General features: G+C 46.9%; 1 protein-coding gene across 1 annotated transcript in view; it reads right to left on the bottom strand.

Moving 5' to 3' along the window:
• RXFP2 (relaxin family peptide receptor 2) overlaps window positions 1–20,330 on the bottom strand; it is a 64,513-nt gene that overhangs the window by 20,244 nt on the left and 23,939 nt on the right. The window contains exons 5-11 of the mRNA XM_084763569.1: window positions 20,155–20,226; window positions 14,045–14,116; window positions 13,293–13,364; window positions 10,557–10,628; window positions 9,192–9,263; window positions 6,889–6,960; window positions 6,195–6,266 (exon numbers count right to left, since the gene is read on the bottom strand). Coding sequence (XP_084619695.1) covers window positions 6,195–6,266; window positions 6,889–6,960; window positions 9,192–9,263; window positions 10,557–10,628; window positions 13,293–13,364; window positions 14,045–14,116; window positions 20,155–20,226 — 504 coding nt within the window. The remainder of the gene's footprint in view (window positions 1–6,194; window positions 6,267–6,888; window positions 6,961–9,191; window positions 9,264–10,556; window positions 10,629–13,292; window positions 13,365–14,044; window positions 14,117–20,154; window positions 20,227–20,330) is intronic.

Here is a 20,330-nt window from a genome sequence, read left to right on the forward strand (position 1 = left end):
GAGGGGTTTGAACCAAGCCCAAGGATTTCATTTTAGGTTTAGTAAAAGGAGAGCAACTTTTCAGGTTGAGTGTAAAGCATGGCTAGGAAAACCCACACTTGAACTTGGAGATCATCTTCAGGAACCCAAAAGTGATTCAGCATGGGTGAAACACAATAATAATGTTAATAATAATGATAAATAATAATAATAATAATAATAGTAATAATTATCACCATCATCACCATCATCATCATCATCATCATCATCATCATCATCATCGGAGTTATAGAGGCATGCACCCTGGAAAGTCTATGGATACAAGATATGAGGGTCATGCACAAGATTTAAGGGCTCGTTTTCCAAAGCACAGTCAAACCATTGGAATTGCTGAGGATGGTCACATTCCAGGCACCCACCCCTGGAGGCTGGCAACCCGCCTGAAAACAGCTCCTCTGTGAATCTGACATTTGAGAGTGTGAGCGGATGACCATCACTCACGGAGTTAAGAGGGAGGCGAGGAGGGAGGTTTCCCCACGCACCCAGCAGCGAGCGCTGGTGGAGGCGCCTCAGAGACAGGGACTGAGAAAGAATGGCTCTGGGACAGAGCAGAGGGCTAGAGAGCAGAACTTCAGGACTTGTTCTCTGGCTGGGGCTAGGCCAGGGGTGGAGGTGAGGGTGGTAGCTTTTATCATTAAGATGGAAAATTCTAGCTAGAATAAACACGTTTTGCAGCAAGCTGCTGTTTAGCGTTCCATGTGATGGACTGCTGCCAAGCAAGCTGTGCTCCCCGTGGGAGCACAGTGTTTGCTGAGATCCACAGAATCCCCACAAATACAGTGTATATGCACACACGTCACTTTTCCCAGAGTTCACTTTTGGCCTGTGCTCTCTGCTGTCCGAGCTTGTGCCCAGGTCAACTGTTCTAATGCTCCCCGAATCCAGGTCAGGGCCAATTCCGGCACAGAATTGCCGTAGAGCAGTGGTTCTCAACCTTCTAAATGCCCCTGTGAAAGGGTCCTTCATACCCCATGGGTCAACGTCCACACATTGAGAACTGATGCTGCCTTATAGGATAGGAGTTTGGTGCCTGGAAAGTGGTGAGTTTTGGAAAGCCCTCCATTGTGTGTAAATTAACTTCTGAGCACTTATTTTGTGCATAAAAATTATTTGAGTGAGTCATTTTGGGGGTTATGGTTCTGTCCCAGCTTGAGATAAGATGCTAATTTACATTATCTGAGAAAAAAAATCATGCAACTCAAATCCAGGTGACAGGAGTGCATGAGATTGAAGATCGAACCAACTAGTTTAGAGGTGCAATTGAGTCCCTAAGCCTCAATTTCTGCTTATCAGGGAACTCTTTTCTAGTGCTTCAGATGCAAGGCATGTGTATGAATCAGGGCCCAGGAAAAAAAGCCACAGGTGTGCCTGGGCCAGAGAAAGCACCACATAAGGCACAGTGCATGGGATCTCATGCACGGTGGGGGGATCTCATGGATGGTGGGGGGATCTCATGGATGGTGGGGGGATCTCATGGATGGTGGGGGGATCTCATGGATGGTGGGGGGATCTCATGGATGGTGGGGGATCTCATGCATGGTGGGGGGATCTCATGCATAGTGGGGGATCTCATGTATGGTGGGGGGATCTCATGCATGGTGGGGGGATCTCATGCACGGTGGGGGGATCTCATGTATGGTTGGGGGATCTCATGGATGGTGGGTAGATCTCATGGATGGTGAGGGGATCTCATGGATGGTGGGGGGATCTCATGGATGGTGGGGGGATCTCATGGATGGTGGGGGGATCTCATGGATGGTGGGGGGATCTCATTGATGGTGGGGGGATCTCATGCACGGTGGGGGGATCTCATGGATGGTGAGGGGATCTCATGGATGGTGGGGGGATCTCATGTATGGTAGGGAATATCAGGTATGGAGGGTAGATCTCATGTATGGTGGGGGGATCTCATGCATGGTGGGGGATCTCATGCATGGTGGGGGGATCTCATGCATGGTGGGGGATCTCATGCATGGTGGGGGATCTCATGCATGGTGGGGGATCTCATGCATGGTGGGGGATCTCATGCATGGTGGGGGGATCTCATGCATAGTGGGGGGATCTCATGCATGGTGGGGGGATCTCATGCTCTGAGAAATTACCTTTGCAAATGCCACATAGGAAAATAAATTCTACCCTTTTGGGAGTCATTAGGGGGCTCTTATACTTGTGGCTATTCCTCCTTGGGATGAGTAGATGTCATTCCTGAACAGCAGAGTCACTCCCCAGGTAGACACCTGTGTAAACTCCTTTTTCACTCAGTAAGTAGGCTCATATGTAAACACCTTGTTCACTCAACAAGTAGACTCCTGTGTAAACACCCTGTTCACTCAGCAAGTAGACACCTGTGTAAACACCTGTGCACTCCACAAGTAGACTCCTGTGTAAACACCTGTGCACTCCACAAGTAGACTCCTGTGTAAACAAACTCTTGTTCACTCAACAAGTAGACACCTGTGTAAACACCTGCTCACTCAACAAGCAGACTCCTGTGTAAGCACCTGTTCACTCCACAAGTAGATTCCTGTGTAAACACCTGCTCACTCAACAAGCAGACTCCTGTGTAAACACCTGTTCACTCTACAAGTAGACTCCTGTGTAAACACCTGTTCACTCCACAAGTAGATTCCTGTGTAAACACCTGTTCACTCTACAAGTAGACTCCTATGTAAACACCTGGTCACTCGACAAATAGACTTGTGTGTAAACACCTGTTCACTCAACAATTAGACTTCTGTGTAAACACCTGTTCACTCCACAAGTAGACTCCTGTGTAAACACCTGTTCACTCCACAAGTAGACTCCTGTGTAAACACCTGTTCACTCCACAAGTTGACTCCTGTGTAAACACCTGTTCACTCCACAAGTAGACTCCTGTGTAAACACCTGTTCACTCCACAAGTTGACTCCTGTGTAAACACCTGTTCACTCCACAAGTAGACTCCTGTGTAAACACCTGCTCACTCAACAAGCAGACTTCTGTGTAAACACCTGTTCACTCCACAAGTAGACTCCTGTGTAAACACCTGTTCACTCCACAAGTTGACTCCTGTGTAAACACCTGTTCACTCCACAAGTAGACTCCTGTGTAAACACCTGTTCACTCCACAAGTAGATTCCTGTGTAAACACCTGTTCACTCAACAAGTAGACTCCTGTGTAAACACCTGCTCACTCAACAAGCAGACTTCTGTGTAAACACCTGTTCACTCCACAAGTAGATTCCTGTGTAAACACCTGTTCACTCCACAAGTAGACTCCTGTGTAAACACCTGTTCACTCCACAAGTAGACTCCTGTGTAAACACCTGTTCACTCCACAAGTAGATTCCTGTGTAAACACCTGTTCACTCCACAAGTAGACTCCTGTGTAAACACCTGTTCACTCCACAAGTAGACTCGTGTGTAAACACCTGTTCACTCCACAAGTAGACTCCTGTGTAAACACCTGTTCACTCCACAAGTAGACTCCTGTGTAAACACCTGTTCACTCCACAAGTAGACTCCTGTGTAAACACCAGTGCACTCCACAAGTAGAGTCCTGTGTAAACAAACTCCTTGTTCACTCAACAAGTAGACACCTGTGTAAACACCTGCTCACTCAACAAGCAGACTTGTGTGTAACCACCTGTTCACTCCACAAGTTGACTCCTGTGTAAACACCTGTTCACTCCACAAGTAGACTCCTGTGTAAACACCTGTTCACTCCACAAGTAGACTCCTGTGTAAACACCTGTTCACTCCACAAGTAGACTCGTGTGTAAACACCTGTTCACTCCACAAGTAGACTCCTGTGTAAACACCTGTTCACTCCACAAGTAGACTCCTGTGTAAACACCTGTTCACTCCACAAGTAGACTCCTGTGTAAACACCAGTGCACTCCACAAGTAGAGTCCTGTGTAAACAAACTCCTTGTTCACTCAACAAGTAGACACCTGTGTAAACACCTGCTCACTCAACAAGCAGACTTGTGTGTAACCACCTGTTCACTCCACAAGTAGACTTCTGTGTAAACACCTGTTCACTCCACGAGTAGATTCCTGTGTAAACACCTGTTCACTCCACAAGTAGACTCCGGTGTAAACACCTGTTCACTCCACAAGTAGACTCCTATGTAAACACCTGTTCACTCCACAAATAGACTCGTGTGTAAACACCTGTTCACTCAACAGGTAGACTCCTGTGTAAACACCTGTTCACTCTACAAGTAGACTCCTGTGTAAACACCTGTTCACTCCACAAGTAGACTTCTGTGTAAACACCTGTTCACTCCACAAGTAGACTCCTGTGTAAACACCTGTTTACTCAACAGGTAGACTCCTGTGCAAACACCTGTTCACTCTACAAGTAGACTCCTGTGTAAACACCTGTTCACTCAACAAGTAGACTCCTGTGTAAACACTTGCTCACTCAACAAGTAGACTCCTGGGAAAACACCTGTTCACTCCACAAGTAGACTCCTGTATAAACACCTGTTCACTCAATAGGTAGACTCCTGTGGAAACACCTGTTCACTCAACAGGTAGACTCCTGTGTAAACACCTGTTCACTCAATAGGTAGACTCCTATGTAAACACCTGTTCACTCCACAAATAGACTCCTGTGTAAACACCTGTTCACTCAACAGGTAGACTCCTGTGTAAACACCTGTTCACTCAACAGGTAGACTCCTGTGTAAACACCTGTTCACTCTACAAGTAGACTCCTGTGTAAACACCTGTTTACTCCACAAGTAGACTCCTGTGAAAACACCTTGTTCACTCCACAAGTAGACTCCTGTGTAAACACCTGTTCACTCCACAAGTAGACTCCTGTGCAAACACCTGTACACTCCACAAGTAGACACCTGTGTAAACTCCTTGTTCATGTTCCATCTGTCCCACCCCCTCCTCCTCAGAAAGGGTCTCCATAGCTGCGGCTGGCCTTGGATCCCCAATTCTCTTGTTTCTGTCTCCTAAGTACTAAGATTAGACACGGGTGAAATGAGGCGCAGAGTTCCAATGATTCCTTACATAGCTACCACAACCCTTTGGGATTGGGGCTGGGGTTCTGCTGGGTAAGACAATTCAGGAAGCACACACACACACAGACACACAGACACACAGACACAGACACACACACAGACACAGACACACACACACACACACACACATGATAATAAGCCCTTCACCATCTTGGGCATGCCTCTCGTTTCTGTAACCCACATCCACATTTCTTCCCCAAAGCCTGAAGGAGAGTGAGCCTCCGAGACAGCCACTGCTGACTGAGCTATCTGCAGTAGTTTGCCACAAAGCGATTTTTAGTTCAAGAATGGAACATTGTCAATGTGAGCCGCTTTAAATATTTCTGGATTGTATTTATGATTCCCATTAATTTTATGGAATTATTATAATTATTTAAAAATATCTTTATTGAGTTATTAGCTCAGTCCTCCTCAGAGCCAGGAACAAAGAATGGACCAAAGGTTGTTTAAGATATCAATGGCCCGCTTAAAGTCCCCATCAGCAGGACACTTGCATCATATATCAAACAACAGATTTAATATTAACTGCCAATATTTGGCTATGTGGGGAGCAATGAATCCATGGCTAAACAGAGGTTTTCCAAAGTCTTAAAGCTATAAAGCATGTATGCAGACAGAGAGCATTGCGTGAACTGTCCGAAGTGTTTTGTTTTTAATTTTTTTTCCACGAGCCTGTCCACATTGCAGACATGTCCACTTGGCTCACCTGCTACAGGAGTGGTACCCTCTCAGGGGACAGTCATCCCTCTAGCCACATAGAATTGGCTAACAACGCATCAGTCACATCTCTCTCAATCCCTCATCCATGGAGAGTTAACCGTAGCGCTGCGCCCTTTACAGAAACACCGTCTGCATGTGTAAGAGGCCATAGGATGCACATGAAATTGGCCCAAGGGAAATAGGTAGAGAAAGTAGGGGCAGGCTGACACTCAGGGTATCCCAGGGTGTGATTTCAGTGTGCCCTTGACTTCAGGATGGTGTGGGTGGGTTTCCTTAATTGGCTTTTAAATATCATAATTGTCTACAGAAGTTAGATTGTTCCAAGTGGAAAGACAGCTTCCCTCGTCACTTAGGTTAATAATCGTGGGGGAATGCCATCATACATATTCTTCCTAGTAGACCATGCTACTTACAGTTCCCGTAAATTTTTTAATGAAGAAAATGTCTTCTCTGGCGCAAACTCGATTTGATTTCTAGGCAGAAACCTGCAAAACATGTCGAGAGTCAACGCTGTTTTTGTTTGGCTGGTTGGGTTTTTTTTTTTGTTTGTTTGTTTTGTTTTTCTTTTCCGCCTGCTGTCACAATCAGTTCCTGCTGGGAGATGCCACTGCTCCGGGTGCCATTTAATAAGGCTCCTTTGAGGGCACAATAGCCAGGCAAGACTTTGGCCCTGCGGATGCACCCTCGCGCTCCAGGGAGCTCCGCAGGGAGCCGGTCGAGGCACCGTGGGTGGTCTGCGAGGTTTTATCTTGTTTGGTTTCTGATCATTTTTAAAAACTGTCTCTCTTCATATTTTCTGTCCCCTCCCCCCTTTTTTCCTCTCTCTCTAGTCTCCCCCGCTTAATCAACAAACATTGCTGGGTGCGCGCCAGCTCCAGAACACTGCGGTGATCAGAAACACAAACTGGTTGTGGTCCTTAGTTCACCAATGCCAAGTTATCCGTCCTCCCCGCCCCCAGATCACGCACAGCCAATCAGAACGCTCTAGGTTGCTCCCACTTTCTCCTGGGAAAGAGATCCGACCCAGCTTGATGAACTTCCCCATCAGCGTTTCCCTCGACTTTCCCAATCTACAGGCCTCACGTACGGAAGTCCATGTGTACTTACAGAACTGTGAGCGAGTCGCAGGTTAGGAAGGTGGCGGTCCTTAAGTACTTTATCTCATTGTTTGCCAGATCCCTGAAAGCCATGGAGGGAAAACACTTCAGGCACCTATGTATAAATCATCTGTTAAGGATTTTTTTGTTGTTGTTGATAGAAATAGTTCTGAACTTTATCTTTTCTTTGTTCTATTTCTTTTTGCCATCTTTTTTAATTGAGATTTCTATAATTTATGTTATGTTTTCTTTTTATTTCTAACTTATGCTAAATAATAATAATGATAATAATGATATAGTAATAATAATAATAATAATAATAATAATAATAATAATAATAATAATAACAACCAAAGAGAAGGGTAGCTAAATGTTTGGGGTGGGCACCATGCTGTTAGCTATGTGTGCTGGTTTGAATACTTGGTACCAGTTGGTGGCTCTTTGGGGAGGATTTAGAAGGTGTGGTCTTGTTGGGGGAAGTATGTCACTGAGGATCGGACACAGGTTTCAAGAGACTATTCCCACTTAGAGGGTGTCCTCTGCTTCCTGTTTGGGGTTCCAGATGTGAGCTCTTAGCTGCTGTTCTGGCCACTGACACGCTGGCATCTAACACTCTGGAAATGTAAGCAGGAAGTAAGTTCTTTCTCCCACAAGTAGCCTTGGTCACCGGGTTTTACCACAGCGGTGTAAAAGACCAACACTATATTATTGGCCAGATTTCATCAATTACGGTACGATTCCTTGGGCATTCCTAAAGCAGCAACCGTGCAGGGTCAGCAGCCTCCTGTCCCATCCGACAGCTGAGTGAGGCACCCGAGAGGCTCGCCACACAGGTAGCAAGTGTCGGAAGTCTTTCCCAGCCAGATCTTTTTGGATCCAAAGCCCCCTGATTCCTAAGTGTCCTGTGGCGATCCGGACCACTGTCTCGATTTCTGCCCTATGTCAGCCAGTGTCTTGGTGGAGGAAAAAACTCTGCCCAAAGTTGTCTCGCATAGGCTGTTGACCAGACTTAGGACACAAACCCTGGTCTTGTGTGATTGCGAAGAGCAGGTCGTCTCTGCTTGGGGATGCTATTGCTTAGTTAAGCCAAAGTGACGATGGAGAAGGGCTTCCCAGCACTGAGAAGCACAGATATCTGGAGATGGCTTAGAACTGTGGCTCGCTGCGTCCAGACAGAAGGAACACACGGGGCACAGTGGGAAAAGAGATCAGCTAGGCAAGGGGTGGACAATGCCGGGGGACACAGTTAGGGACCGTAAACAGAATTATTTGGTAAAGCAAGGCTTTTTGTGCCATGCGCTCAAAGATGACTTCGAAATGCCCTTCTCACACAGTGTCACGTTGGCATTGATGTGTTGTTAGTCAGTTTGATTAGACCGAGCAAAAGAAGAGAAGCCAAGTTAAAGCGGACTAATGGGCCTAGGCCAGGTGTTAAAAGCATGCTGCTGTCCCTGACTGGATATGTGATAAGTATAGTTTGGTGGGAGAAGGCTAGGCAGGACCTCACACGTTTGGGGACACTCCAAGCACTTCCTTGTTTATTTTAGTTCTTTTTTTAAAAAGTTATTTATCTTTATTTTTATGTGCATTGGTGTTTTGCCTGCATGTATGTCTGTGTGAGGGTGTCAGACTCTGGAATTACAGACAATTGTGAGCTGTCATGTGGGTGTTGGGATTTGAACACAGGTCCCCCGGCAGAAGAGTCAGTGTTCTTACCTGCTGAATCCTCTCTCCAGCCCTTTATTTTAGTTTTGAAAGGTTTATTTATTTTTTATGTAATGTGTATGAGTGTCTTGCCTGTATTCACATCTGTGTAGTGGAAGTCCAGGGCCTGCAGAGGCCACAAGAGGGCATCAGATTCCTGTTGGGACTTGAACCCATGACCTCTGGAAGAGCATCAAGTGCTCCTAACCACTAAGTTATCTATTCAGCGCCCTGGTTTTTTTTTTTTGTTGTTGTTGTTGTTTGTTTGTTTTGTTTTCTTTTTGAGACATCACTATGTAGCTCAGGCTTGGTTTTAAGTTTCAATTCTTCTGCCTCAACTTCCAGCTGTTCCAACTGTTCTCGAAAGATGTTTTATTACTTTATTTCACAAGGTTATGCGTGTATAATGTCCTGTGAGTCCACCCTGCCCAATCCCCTGCTACGCTCTCCTCTCCTCCCAAGATCTTTCAAGAGAATGGGAGGTAATGTTTAGGTGTTAGTTTGGGGGGAGACATCCTGGATGGATTTTAAAGACGATTCTCCATTAAGTTCATGGCTAGCCTCCTTGAACCCAGCACATGACAAGTTCAGTCCTCAGTGAACACTCACATCCAGTTGAGCCGAGGCATCTGGGCGCACAGGTGGTCCGGAAGAGTCTCCAGCCGGTTGCCCACCATGGACCTCCACACAGAGAAAATGGTGATTAGATGCAAAATGATTAAGCCCCATTAGAGAAAGTAGCTCTGCTCCTCTACAATGTTGAAAATTGTCTGCTATAATTTATATTTCAGGGTGAAGGATCTTTCCACAAATAACTGTGTGTATGCTGAGGAGGAAGGGACAGGCACTGCCAGCTTGTGCTGTGTGTGTACGGTGTACGTTCTAAGACAAAGATTACTCAGTTTAATTTTATGAGGTAAACATAAAGCAAGCACAAGGCAATGACTGTGAACTTCATGAACTTGTACACCCCAAGCTTGTAATAATTTCCAGCGCCACTAGTTCCCAAGCTCTTTCTCGGGGGTGCATTAATCACTTATAGCCTTAAAGAGCTACACTGGAAGCCACATTGAACCTAAGATGTGGCAGTAAGGGGAATTATCGAAGGCAAAAAGGTCATGAGCGTGCGAGGATACGTGCTTAATTTACGGTACTGTAGTCCCTTTGGTAAACGGGCCAGTTACCGTGCTGCCTTACCCACTGTACAGGAACATGGCGATCCCTTGGCCATCAGTCAAGCTAGGATATTAACAGTGGAAGCACAGTTATGAAAACAGCTCTGAGCGTAGGGCCAAGATTTGGAGTTTTCATGCGTTGTCAGTGGGCAAGAGCTCATTTTCCTCTAGGGAAATAGGAGCCGGAGGCTGGAGAGTGGTTCAGTGGTTAGAGCACTGGCTGCTCTTGCAGAGGACCCAGGTTCGGTTCCTAGCACCCACATGGCTGCTCACAACAGCCTGGACCTCCAGTTCCAAGGGGTTTTTTTTTCCCTCTTCTGGCCTCTGTGGGAGCTACATGCATATGGCGCACAGACAAACAGGCAGGTGCTTGCCCCTGTGTGCCTGTGCAAGCATGCACGCACACATGCATACACACACACACACACACACACGTGCACACACACACACACACACACACACACACACACACACCTCTTTTAAAAAAATGGAGTTGCAACTGTGCTCCTATGGGACCCTATTATACGACATTCAGTTTAACTAGGATTTTAGGAAATAAAAGCAAATCTTTGTTCAACTACCGCAAGTAAAACCACAAAGTGGTACTTTAGGAAGTGGTAGGAGATGGACCGTCATCCACCAGGAAGCTTGAGACGTATGCCATAACCGGCCCAGCTACTGCCTTTGACTTAGCAACAGTAGCTAGGGCCTGAAGCTCAGCATGGACGTGTTTGCCTTAGAGCATTCCCACAAGGGCTGCTGCTTCCCAGGCACGTGTTCTGAAAGAGACGGTACTTACAGGAAAAACAACGAGCTCAATCCTGTAAAAGACCTCTGTGAGATTCTGGCGATTGGGTTGTCATCTAAAATTCTGACAAAACACACGGAAATGTTTCCAATGTTAGAGGCGTTTGAGCAAGACCCAGGGAAAAAAAATCAAAGGTCTTGAGAAGTCGGACTCGCAATACCTGGCCCATTTCTTCCCCCGTGGGACACAGGTGTCTTTTCCTTCACTCTAGGGTGGGGCAACTTTCCCCCAAATTCCTGCAGCCCTTCTGCCAGAACTTATGATGCTGGGCATGATTTCTCTCTCTGCATCTGTGCTGACAAGCATTTACTGGCTGGCATGGGCTTCATAGATATAACCTGCGCTTCTGGGTGGCTTACTGCAGGACGGATGAGCACCTGCCCCCCAATAATATAACAGCTATGAGCCGTGCATCCCTAGGGGAGCTGGACATCTTCATTCCAGAGAAGACATAACACGTGGTCGGAGAAGACAGATGTGCGGAGCCAGATTTAACCGCTACCCGGTGTTTACATATGTTGCAACTCCACACTGCCTGTCATAATGAACAATTTTTATGCTTTCATATATCAATTAGAAAAATTTAAAAGTGTTGCTTCCTTAATGACTAGTTAGACAGGTCATCTTTTTCACATGCTAATTTTGGTATTTCTAAAAAACAAACAATGATTTCTTTAACTTGAAAATATTTGTATTAAATTTTGGTGAATTTCATGTGACGTGCTTTGATTCTGTTCATCACCCTCCTCCAGTTCCACCAAGGTCCACCTCTCCTTTCCCTGCCTACTCAAACTTTGTGTCCTTTTTTATTTTTATGTCCCTTGAATTCAGCATGTGCTGCTCATGTACTCTCTGGTGTGGGACCACCCAGAGGAGCATGGTGGGTCTCCCAAGAGCCACACCCTTAGAGAAACCTGCTCCCCCACCCCCCAACAGCTATCAGGTGTCAATAGCCCCTCAGTGTGGGTGTGACTTCATGCCCGCCTCCCCCTCCCTGGTGCTGTATCTGTCTGGCTAGAATTTGCCCACATTTTACCCCTCCCGTTCCTCATGTGTTTCTCTCCTTCCTCTTCTCCTTCCAACGGGAATATGTATTTTGGGGAATACGTGTGACAAGAGGAAGAAAACACCCACCGGCAGCTGCCATGCTTTAACAGTTGCTATCCTGCACCCTTCAAAAACACTGAAGGATGGTATAACCCTTAGAAAATCGATTGTTGGGGCTGGAGAGATGGCTCAGAGGTTAAGAGCGCTGACTGCTCTTCCAGAGGTCCTGAGTTCAATTCCCAGCAACCACATGGTGGCTCACAACCATCTATTAAAGAAAGAAAGAAAGAAAGAAAGAAAGAAAGAAAGAAAGAAAGAAAAAAAGAAAGAAAGACAAGACAATTGATTGTTTGTGTGTGTGGGTGTCCTGCCTGGATGTATACTCTCTGCGTTATGTACATGTCTGCTTCCCACAGAGGCTGGAAGAGGGTGTCAAATCCCCCGGAACTGGAACTACAGACAGTTGTGAGCCGCCATGTGGGTGCTGAAAACTGGATCCCAGGTCCTCTTCAGGATCAACCAGTGCTCTCACCCACGGAGCCTCTCCTCCTGAAATAACAATCCCTTAATCTCACAACTAAATGCTGCATTTGATAAGGTCGGTGCAAGTGAACAAATGGACGTGAACACAACTCTAAGGAGCCTCTCGGGAGGAAAAGTAAACATCCTGTGTGGCCAAATCACCAGTCGAAACTAGACTTAAAAGGTAAAGGGAGCTAGCAGCCTCTGAGGGCAGGTGCCATCTTGTGTTCTCAGAAGTCTGAGATACGCAGGATGAGGTCAGAGAGTTACAATAACGTCTACTGTGTGATGGGAGCTCTGCCCTGGGCATTTCGTGTTTCTTATGTGACGATGCGCATAGCATTCCTACTAAAGAAGGAGTTGTTACAACAAAGGCCTGGGATGATAAGGAAGTTGGACGGAATATGAAGCGCTGGACCAGGCTCACACTAGGTCTAGATGGAAGCCCTGGACTTTGCACGAGCCAGGCCTAGCTGTGGACCATGAGCGAGACAACACAGCCCTCCACAGCTCTTCTCGTATTGTGCCAAGTAAGGCACAAGGAGCCGATGAACGAGATGGTTGGTGATGGAGCTGTTGGCTCAGTGGGAAAGCAGAAAAATGCCATGTGGTATTAGATTCTTAAACTTTTCTCTGGTTGCTCTGGGGACCAAGCAAGCCCCAGACCTCTTGCTTCTGAACTCAAAGGTTTCTAACTGAGGGCGTTCGTCCCTTTCAAGGGCACCTGGCAACGTCTGGAGATTGTTTTTTCTGTTGTCACAACTCTCAGGGAAAAGTTTGCACTATTGGCATCAAATAAGGGGAACAGAGACCTCCTGTGATGCTCGGGGCACACTGTCTTCTCTGGAGCAAAGAACTGCATGAGTCAAGATGTCAATGATGCTGGGGTCAAGGACTTTCTGTTCTTGGTGACATTGGATGGCTGCCCGGCTTGGCTAGGTTGCCATTGGGTGTTGAGGCCGTGTTGGCCAGATTTTCACACAACCGATCCCCTGACCTACCCATGCCTGGATTGCTTGGACAAAATTCTTCAGGTGATGTGTGACTCAGAAACATAAGAAACCAGAGACATCCCAGCCCGGAAACTATCCAAGCCTTGTGGTAAATCATTATTAGCCCATGGCCATTTGCGGGAGAGAGAAAAGCCAAGACACTTACAGCCAAGTGAGCTGACGCAAGTCTTTGAATATTCCGGGCCTGAGATCCGTTATGCAGTTGTGGCTGAGATATCTGCAAGCAATATGGATGTGCTCATTAGGCAAGTTCCACACCCCGGTCAGCCACACACACAATTAGACCGGTGGGTTTCTGTAGTTTGGATATCTGCTTCTCCAAGCGGGTTCCGAGTGAGTGGAAGCAGAGGCCAGGGCTGGGGGGGGGAGGGGAGCAGATGGGGGGGGGGAGACGGGGAGGTGCTCAGGAGCACAAGCCCAGGCTGGGTCATGTGACCTGGGCAGGCAACGTGGCCAAGAATAAAGAGAGACACTGAAGTATGTAGAGCAGTTCTAACATGCGTCCTTTTTTGGCTACAGTCTTGGCACACGACTATTTTAAGAAGTATATACTCAGCAAGCAGTGGTAGGGGAAAAGTCAAATGTGGGAATGCTGTGGAAGTGGCCCCACAGCACGGGGACACTGTTAACTTTGGATAATTGATTGTTCGCTTAGGGATCTTTTGGTTTTGTTTGTTTGCTTATTTTTGGTGGTGGTACAGGAGATGGAATGCGGGGGCCTCTCATCTCGCACGTTAGGCAAATGTTCCGAGCTACACCCCCAGCCCCGATGCAAACACCCTGTAGCCTTCCAAGATTCCTTCCGTTTCTCAGAGTCCCATCCCGGGCCCCCGATTCCACCCTTGCAGTCTTTTCTCCAAAGGATGCCCATAATAAAGCTGTAAAGGAGTTACTCACAGTATTTGTAGATTACGCAGTCCTAAGAATGCTTTCCTGGATATGTGTGTGATGCAATTGTGCTGAAGGTATCTGCAGGAACAGGGCAGCAAAGTCAGGAGACCACAGCGTACAGGCTTTAAGCTTACCTTGCTGGGTAATGAGCAGAAGCTGGGTTATAAAACATGAAGTTTTATTTACATGTTGCTAGTGTGGTATGAAGCAAGCAAAACATACAGTGAGGACTGACTGGTCATGTGTGATCTGTACCACTGAAGTCTGGTGTGTGTGTGTGTGTGTGTATGCGTGCGTGTGTGTGTGTATGTGTATGTATGTGAGTATGTGTGTGTATGTGAATATGTGTATACATGTGTATGTGTGTCCATGTGTGTGCATGTATGTGTAAGTGTGTGTATGTGTGTGTATTTGTGTGTGTGTATGTGAGTATGTGTGTGTATGTGTTTGTATGTGAGTATGTGTGTGTACGTGTATGTGTGTGCATGTGTGTGTGTGCGTGTGTGTATGTGTCTGTGTGCATGTATGTGTGTATATGTGTGTGTGTATGTGTGTTTGTGGGTATGTGTATATGTGTGTGTGTATGTGTGTTTGTGGGTATGTGTGTATGTGTGTGTATATGTATGTGTGTATGTATGTGTATGTGAGTATGTGTGTACATGTGTATGTGTGTCCATGTGTGTGCATGTATGTATAAGTGTGTGTATGTGTGTGTGTTTGTGTGTGTATGTGAGTATGTGTGTATATGTGTTTGTATGTGAGTATGTGTGTATGTATATGTGTGTGTGTGCGTGTGTGTATGTGTCTGTGTGCATGTGTGTCTGTGTGCATGTATGTGTGCATATGTGTATGTGTGTTTGTGGGTATGTGTGTATATGTGTGTGTGACACTGAGAATTGAACCCAGGTCCTTGTATGCAGGTGAGGCAAGCATTTTACTACTGAGCTACACTGTCAAACCCCACATAACCTACAGCTTTGATGTTTCTCATTTCCATCTGTATCCATGCTTACACGCTTGCACAGGCTGTGCTAATCCTTACGGTGATCTACTGCAAAGCCACGGGCAGAATATGTGTGTACATCTGGTGTCTAACTAGGTTTTGAATCTCATTCTACTGTGATGGTTCCCCGTCAGAGCTTCCCAGACTTTCCTTAGGGCCATGAGCCTGTTTCCAAAACAACAAGGTTTGAATGTCCTTACTCCTCAAGGCAGCAGGGTAAGGTGCCAAGACCACCTTCCTCTGCACAAAAACAATCATACTTCCTGTACCCGCCCCCCCCCCACCTGCATCGCACCTGCGCCTGCGCACAAAGCACCAGTTCCCACCCTGCAAACGGAACTTGAGCGGAAGTGTGAACTCCTGTGTCCTAGCCCCTCCCTCTTCCTGGCATTGTGTCTGCGGGAAGATACTTCCCAGGGCAGCAGAATTCCCTCTTTGGACAGCAGACACACATCGCTATCTGTCAGGACATCAGAGGAGTGTCTGGACGTAACGAAAGAGAATGTGAGTTACGCTGCAATACAGAGAGAAACAAAAACAACAACAAACCCAAAAGCAGATACTACGTTAGGAAGGCCCACTGAAGTTTCTCTTAAGTATCAGACCCACTACCCGACGAGGCTAGCCCCACTTCATTTGAGATGATTTTTAATCCAAGGCTGCAATGCATGCTTCTCCTTGGCAAAGAGGCGGGCTCAACTGCACATGGTGAACTTGACCGTGCGGTTTCACATTCGAAGTCAAAAAGGGAAGAGACGCTCAGCTCCAGGGCCTGTCTGACTGCTCAGCTGCCTATAGCTGGTCCCCTCTCACCAACATCACGTTTGTAAATAATGGATCGCCTCTTGTCTTCTGAGATAGCGTCGGGTGTCTCTGAGGATAGACTACACCTCAGATCTCAAGTCTCGGGCGTAGACGGCTGAACTTACGCTCCCTCCTTGGTGTCTACTTTCTGTCTTTTTCCAGAAGAGCCGTTTACAGAATGTGAGAGTGGAAACACGACAGTTTGGCAAGGAGCACCTTGTTCTATTTCAGACAGAGGTACGAGTCCATTAAATGTCTGTCGCGCTGAACGGCTGGATTGTCTACGCTTGCTGGCTCACAAACCCCAGCTCTTTCAGCTACCAAAGACTTTCCAAGTGGAACACCGGGGCCTTAGGTACCAAATAAATACCTTAATGACATGCACGTTCATAAGCTATTTTTAAATGTGACACCATGGACTTTATGCCAGGCAGGCACCTTTAATTATGTTTTATTGCCAATGACTGATTGCACTTAATAAGAACTCAGGTTAAGAGGAAATACTTAACTTTTCAGACAGTTCATGTTACAATAAGGAGGAGAATGGTCTTTGGTTTCCATGACAGCGATGACAAAGCGTTAGGGTTGACCCCATAAATTGTATTTTATTTCTCTGAAAGGTCATCTCAAACTACTTCTTCGACTCTAGAAAATCCTGGGGGCTTTAACAGATCATGAAGATAACAAAATTGACTCACAGTAAAAGAAAATTTACTTTCGTTGAGCACTGTTCCTTCATCTGGAAATTAAAATTAAATTTTGATGTGGGAATTTTTTCCTCTCTGTGTCAGAATGACCTCGGACGTACTGTGGGGGTTTAGAGGTGTCTAGACTGGACACTTAGTGGACAGGAAGTTGGATACTGTCTAGGGGGGATACACTGTCAGCAGGGAGGGCTAGTCTCAACCTTTGGGTACCAATTTTGTAACTGTTTCCACATTCTTCCTTCTGATGGGTACCACCCACCCCAAGTAGGGATGTGGACAGGAGATGAGGGAGGACGTGGCTAAGGAAGCCCAGTGTTAGAGCTCCTGTCCCAATGTGCTTATGACGTCCCTGCCTCCCCCAGTACTCATCTTTCTTCTCAGACAGAGGACCGAAAGCACAGGATGGCTGAGTCTCAGCATCTGTTTCAATCCACTGGTGGGTGGAGCCTCTCAGAGGACAGCTGTGCTAGACTCTTGCCTGGGAGCACGGCAGAATATCGTTAGTGGTGTCAGGGGTTGGCTCTCTTCCATGGGGTGGGTCTTAGGTTAGGTTGGGCCAGGCATTGGTTGGTCATTCCCTTAATCTCTGCTCCAAACATCTGGCAAAGCCTAGGGAGTCTTGTGGAAAAGTAGGGGGCAGGGGGGTAGCAGGACCTGGAGGTGACAGACGCTCTACAAGAAGACCAGCAGAGCCAAGTAACCAGGGCCCAAGAGGGGGTTGAAGCACCAAGCGAGGGGTGCCACACATGGACTGGACCAAGGCCCTCTACACAGGCTTCATAGGGGTCCTCTAGTAAGGGGGTCGAGGGCTGTCTCTGACATGGACACTGTTGCCTGGCGGGGCGGCCTTGCTAGGCCACAGGGGAAAAGGATGCTCTCAGTCCTGATGTGATCTGATGAGCTAGGGTGGGTTTGGAGAAGAGGAGCGAGGGTGCGATGGGGAGTCTAGGAAGGAGGAGGGATGTAAAGTTGGTTGGAATCGTGCTGGGGCAGGACTGTACATCTGAGCAGGAACTCTGGGAGGTACCGACACATTTCTCTCCGCCCCTGGCCTTTCACGGGATGGATTACGTGCGACCGGGTTCACGAGAAGCCCTGGCCTCTGGCTGCGATTCTCTCACTAGCTAACTCTAGGTCCTAACTGAGTCCCTTAACTTGTGCACTCATTGGCTGGTTCATGGCTAAGGGGGTCTTATCAGGAAGTCTTTCAGCTTCTGTGATACCCGATGATCGAATTTGTTAGAGTCGGATCCTTCATGTCCCCAAAGTCGCATGTGTTAAAGGCTTGGATCCCATCTGGGTGCTGTTAGATGCTACAGATTTTATGAGTTGGGGACCAGAGGGAGGTCTTCAGGTTACTAGGGGTACCCCTAGGTCACTAGGGCACCCCCTAAAAGATAAGAGTGGTGCCCAAGCTTCTCACTCCTTTTTTAAAATGGTTTTTGGTTTTTCGAGACAGCGTTTCTCTGTGTAGCCCGGGCTGTCCTGGACTCACTTTGTAGACCAGGCTGGCTTCGAACTCACAAAGACCCGCCTGTCTCTGCCGTTCTGAGAGCTGGGATCACAGGTGTGCGCCACCACACTGGGCTTCCTCCTCACTCTCGTTCCTTGGTAAGGAGGGTCGGGCCTTTCGACTCACCACACGATTCCAGGCCAGGGCCCGTCTACCCTGCACAGAAACCTCCAAAGCTGTGATCAAAGAAACCCTCCCTCGTTATAAATCCATCACCTCATGCATTTTTGCCCAGCCGCACCAGGCTGACTCATTATTTAAACCGGGACTGTAAATGAGAAGTTTTGCCACCCTTTCTGTGACCAGGCTTATGTTTCTTTTCTGGTGCCTGCTCGCCGTGCGAGAACAGTATGGCTGACAGAAGGAGCACGCGACTTTAAGGGTTACTGAGATTTGGAAGCAGCGTGGTTAGAGGCCTTTTTTTCTCCAGAGGCCTCCTGAAGCCTAGGGCTAATGTGTAGCTACAGCAGTGTGATGATCACACACACACACACTCTAGGATGAAGCGGAAAGCATCGGCTGTGTCTGGTATTACATAGGTCAGAACCAAAGTAGATAAGATGATAATGTGTGTTTCATACCCAGCTCTACCAGGTCGGCTTCCTCCAGGGACTTCTCTTCATGTTTGAGAGGACCTGTCTTTAATCTATAAATGTGGAGTTACTGACAGTGTTCACAAAGACTTTTTTCTTTTAAAAGAATACTAGGTGTTGAAGGATAAGACAGAAAACATTTCTGCCAAGGATTTGGCATGCTCAGCATCCTTTGTTGGTGCTACCTGGACTACTGGTCCTCTTGGCAGCATCTTCAGAGATCTAGAGGAATGACAATCACCCAAGCGTTTTCTACCCACAGTTATCAACAGGAACCATCCTGTTGACATGTAGGGACATTTTTTATTCCTTGCCCAATGTGACGCATTAAACAGGGCAGTATGAAGATTATAAAGTAGGTTAACGAGGGGCTGGAGAGGTGGCTCAGTGGTTAAGAGCACTGGCTGCTCTTTCAAGGACTCCTGTTCAGTTCCCAGCATCCACATGGCAGCTCACAACCATAGGTAACTTCAGCTCCAGGAGATTAGGATGCCCTCATGTGGCTTCCGTGAACACTGCATGTGTGTGGTGCACAATAGATACAGGCAGGCAAGACTCATATACACAAAGCAAAAAGCAAATCACTTCTTTTTAAAAGGGAAAGTGATGGTTTTGGGATTGCATTGTGAGGAATGAAGAAGCAGAGGCAGTTGGGTCATAGGAAGTGGTAGTGTGGAAGCTTGGGATGGAGATGAAGGGCTCATCACTGTGCTCCCACCCACGAGTTCCAGGGCCCAGTTGCTGTTTCTCTTGGATGCTAAAAGCACATGGTCTCCTTTTTTTCTCCCGAAATACTATTTATATTTTATTTACACACTAGTTACTGATGTATTCTCTCCTCAAATATCCTGATATTGTCATCATCACCACCTCCGCCACCACCACCACCACCACCATCATTGCCATCACTATCACCACCATCAGCAGCAGCATCACCACCACCATCATCATCACCACCATCACAATCATCACCACCATCATCACCACTGCCACCACCACCACCATTGCCATCACTATCACCGTCATCATCATCACCACCACCATCATCATCACCACCACCACCATCATCACCACCAGCATCTCCATCACCACCACCATCACCATCATCACCATTATCATCATCATCATCATCATGTCCTTGTTCTTATTATTCTGGGATTCAGGCTGTTATCCCATCATTACATGTTCTAAACACAACGATTATTCTTGCCTGTGCTTTGACTCCTTTCCCTCTGATCCTGCAATGTCATCCTCAAATAACATTAAGACGTGAAGCTATGTATTGAGATACAAGCCCAGGTTAACCCTCTGAAAATGCTCGAGTGAAATCATGCTCTAAACCACGGCGTGAAAACAAAGCATCCCTTTCAGTGCTTCGCCATCTAACTGTAAGTCTAGAACCAGATGCAAAGGCTGCTCAGTTTTGTTCTCAGATCAAAAGCGTCCTGGAACAGCTGCAGAGTGTCCCCACAGATCTACTGCTTATAGTTACTTACATCTTTTTGAGTTCTGTGTATTTGCTGAAAACTCTGGCTGGAAGACTGTGGATTCTGTTTTTCTTAAGAGATCTGAAATAAAAATCAAAACTTTTTTTTTGTTACTTTGAGACAAACTTTCATGTAACCCACCAGGTAGCCAAGGCTAACCCAGGCTTATCTTCATCTCCATCCTC

The sequence above is a fragment of the Acomys minous genome (genome assembly GCF_964271855.1).
Source record: "Acomys minous genome assembly, chromosome: 16".
Taxonomy (NCBI): domain Eukaryota; kingdom Metazoa; phylum Chordata; class Mammalia; order Rodentia; family Muridae; genus Acomys; species Acomys minous.